The following is a 2334-nucleotide window of genomic DNA, read 5'->3' on the forward strand; positions in this document are numbered from 1 at the left end:
TGTGTTATCATGCATAACATGATCATTGAAGATGAACGGGGTGAAGAAGAGGACTTAAATTTCGAAGGGGTTGGAGAAAAAGTGAGAGTTTCCCAAGTTCGCACGTGTGAACTTCGTGAGTTTATTCGAACTCATCTTAATATTAGAGACAAGGAAACTCACTCACAGCTTCAAGATGATCTAGTCGAGCACCTGTGGCAACGTCATGGAGATATGTATAACTAATCATGTAATATGTATTGTTGTAATAATAGGTACCATGTACTCGGTATTGTATTAAACATGCAATCGGTATTGTTGTACTAATATGTAGCATGTACTCGGTATTGCATTAATCATGTAATCGTTATTGTATTAACCATGTACTCGATAATGTCCATCTACCAGTCTGTTTGAAGCTAAGTACATGCTCGTTGTTCTGAAATTTCATAGCACCGACCTAATCCTCATCGAACCACCAACACATGTATCAGGCAAGCAACTGATCAACAATAGTAGACAAGGACATAATAAAGAGTACACAATACATCATGATAGTCCAGACATAATAAAGAGTACACAATACATCATGATAGTCCACACATAATAAAGCATCTCAACTCGAGCCAGCGCCAAACCTTCGAGCAATGATCTCATCTTGCATTCTCATATAGTATTGTTGTTGTCGCTCACTCATACCACTGAGGTCCATATTCATCACTTTATCGTCTTCAATCCTTTGTCGTAACTCTATATCTCTTTCTACTAGTTCAAGCCTTTTCTTCTCTATAGCAAGTATCTCATCATTACGCTCTTTTTTTTTAATCTCTTTCAAGGCTTCGGCTTCTTTCTTCCTAGCCCACATATTTTCCAACGCTTCCATGTAAAGATTATCTCCTGAAGAGACAGAACTTTTACCTCGACGCTCCCGTTCTTTCTCCCGCTTCTTACCAGGTGGCCTTTGTTCTTCCTCTGGGGAATCTGGAGTAAGACCCTCCACTCCAGCATCATGACAACTCTCATTGCTTCCAGGAGTAGACGGTCCCGAACTTGCATTGGAGCATGCCTTCTGTTTTTTCTGAGAGCACCTATTCTTCCACTTTTGCTCGTGCTGCAAGACATTCCAACAATGCAACAAACCAAACGATTTTCCATTCTTTTCTTTGGACTTGTACACCTCACATGCTTGTTGCACCTACCCAAGTGAATATATCTTATTAAACTTGCACACAAGATATGAAGTTACAACGAAATTAAAGAATAAACTTGTATACCTTATCTTGCTCTGTGAGCCCACTTTGCCTTCTATTTTGAATCTGAGCAAAACAGCCATAAAACTTGTTCACACTTTCTTGTACCGCAGACCAACGGTGCATGAGAGAATTACAGGTACGATCAGAGTGGAAGTCCTTATGCTGATGAAAGCACTCATGAATTCTCTGCCAATAAGTACTACGAGATTGTTCATTACCATGTACAACATCCATGCTGATTTGTAGCCATGCCGACACCAACATAATGTCCTCCTTTTCACTGAAATTTTTTGTTCTCTTCTTGCTTGGTTTCACGGACGGATTACCTTCTACAAGTGTGAGTTCCTGACAGTCTTGTTCTTCCTGTGGGCTAGCAAATTGACTGCCATCCCAAAATGCCTCATTACTGTCCACATTTTGCCCACTCAACAATTCCAAATAGCTATCCATTCCAACAAGCAACCTACAATTGCAAAATCAATATCACATATCAGAGAGCACAACTCAGCTAAAATCAGAGAGCTAAAGCACTCAATCACTCATCTATGAAGATGCATCACAGTTCAATTGGCATCCTAACAAATTGCACAAAACTGACAGCTTACAACCTGAACAGAAAGGATACAGGGCAGCACTACTACAGGTTCATGAGAGCACTACTCCTCTTTCACATAAATGGTGGAGTACTGACGTACATCAAAACAGACAGCTGACAACAGCCAAATGCAGCTACAAACAATGAGAGCTATATGTGAAGACAAACTTAATAAACTAAATTCAAGTAAAACAAAAACTGCTAATCTGCCATAGATATGAGAACTGAGAATAGGAGCTGATGCTAGCTTGAAACTGCAAATCTGCCATCAATATCACATATCAGAGAGCACAACTCAGCTAAAATCAGAGAGCTAAAGCACTCAATCACTCATCAAATGAACAATAGAACGAGCAAGGCCGAAATCAGTCAGGTTGTCAAATCAAGCAGAACTTTGATTCTAAGCACTATACTACCGTCAAACCGAATATGAAAATTGGAGCTGCAAAGATGTAGTTAAAGCCAACACTGGCTGTAGTAGTTAGTTTTACCACCTATAAGCTTACT

General features: G+C 39.7%; 1 protein-coding gene across 3 annotated transcripts; it reads right to left on the bottom strand.

The window, feature by feature from the left end:
• Positions 1-482: 482 nt before the first annotated feature.
• On the bottom strand, positions 483-1994 carry LOC133909820 (glutathione S-transferase T3-like). Of its 3 annotated transcripts, none has more exons than XM_062352370.1 (3): positions 1451-1994; positions 1254-1295; positions 483-1174 (listed from the first exon to the last, which is right to left on the bottom strand). In XM_062352370.1, the coding sequence occupies exons 1-3, from the start codon at positions 1460-1462 to the stop codon at positions 596-598; spliced, it is 633 nt and encodes a 210-aa protein (XP_062208354.1). In that variant the 5' UTR covers positions 1463-1994; the 3' UTR covers positions 483-595. The 3 variants fall into 3 exon arrangements, with proteins under 3 accessions (XP_062208354.1, XP_062208353.1, XP_062208352.1); XM_062352369.1 differs by having other exon boundaries at positions 1254-1330; XM_062352368.1 differs by having other exon boundaries at positions 1254-1994.
• Between the last annotated feature and the right edge of the window lie 340 nt (positions 1995-2334).

The sequence above is a fragment of the Phragmites australis genome, chromosome 2, assembly GCF_958298935.1.
Source record: "Phragmites australis chromosome 2, lpPhrAust1.1, whole genome shotgun sequence".
NCBI lineage: Eukaryota > Viridiplantae > Streptophyta > Magnoliopsida > Poales > Poaceae > Phragmites > Phragmites australis.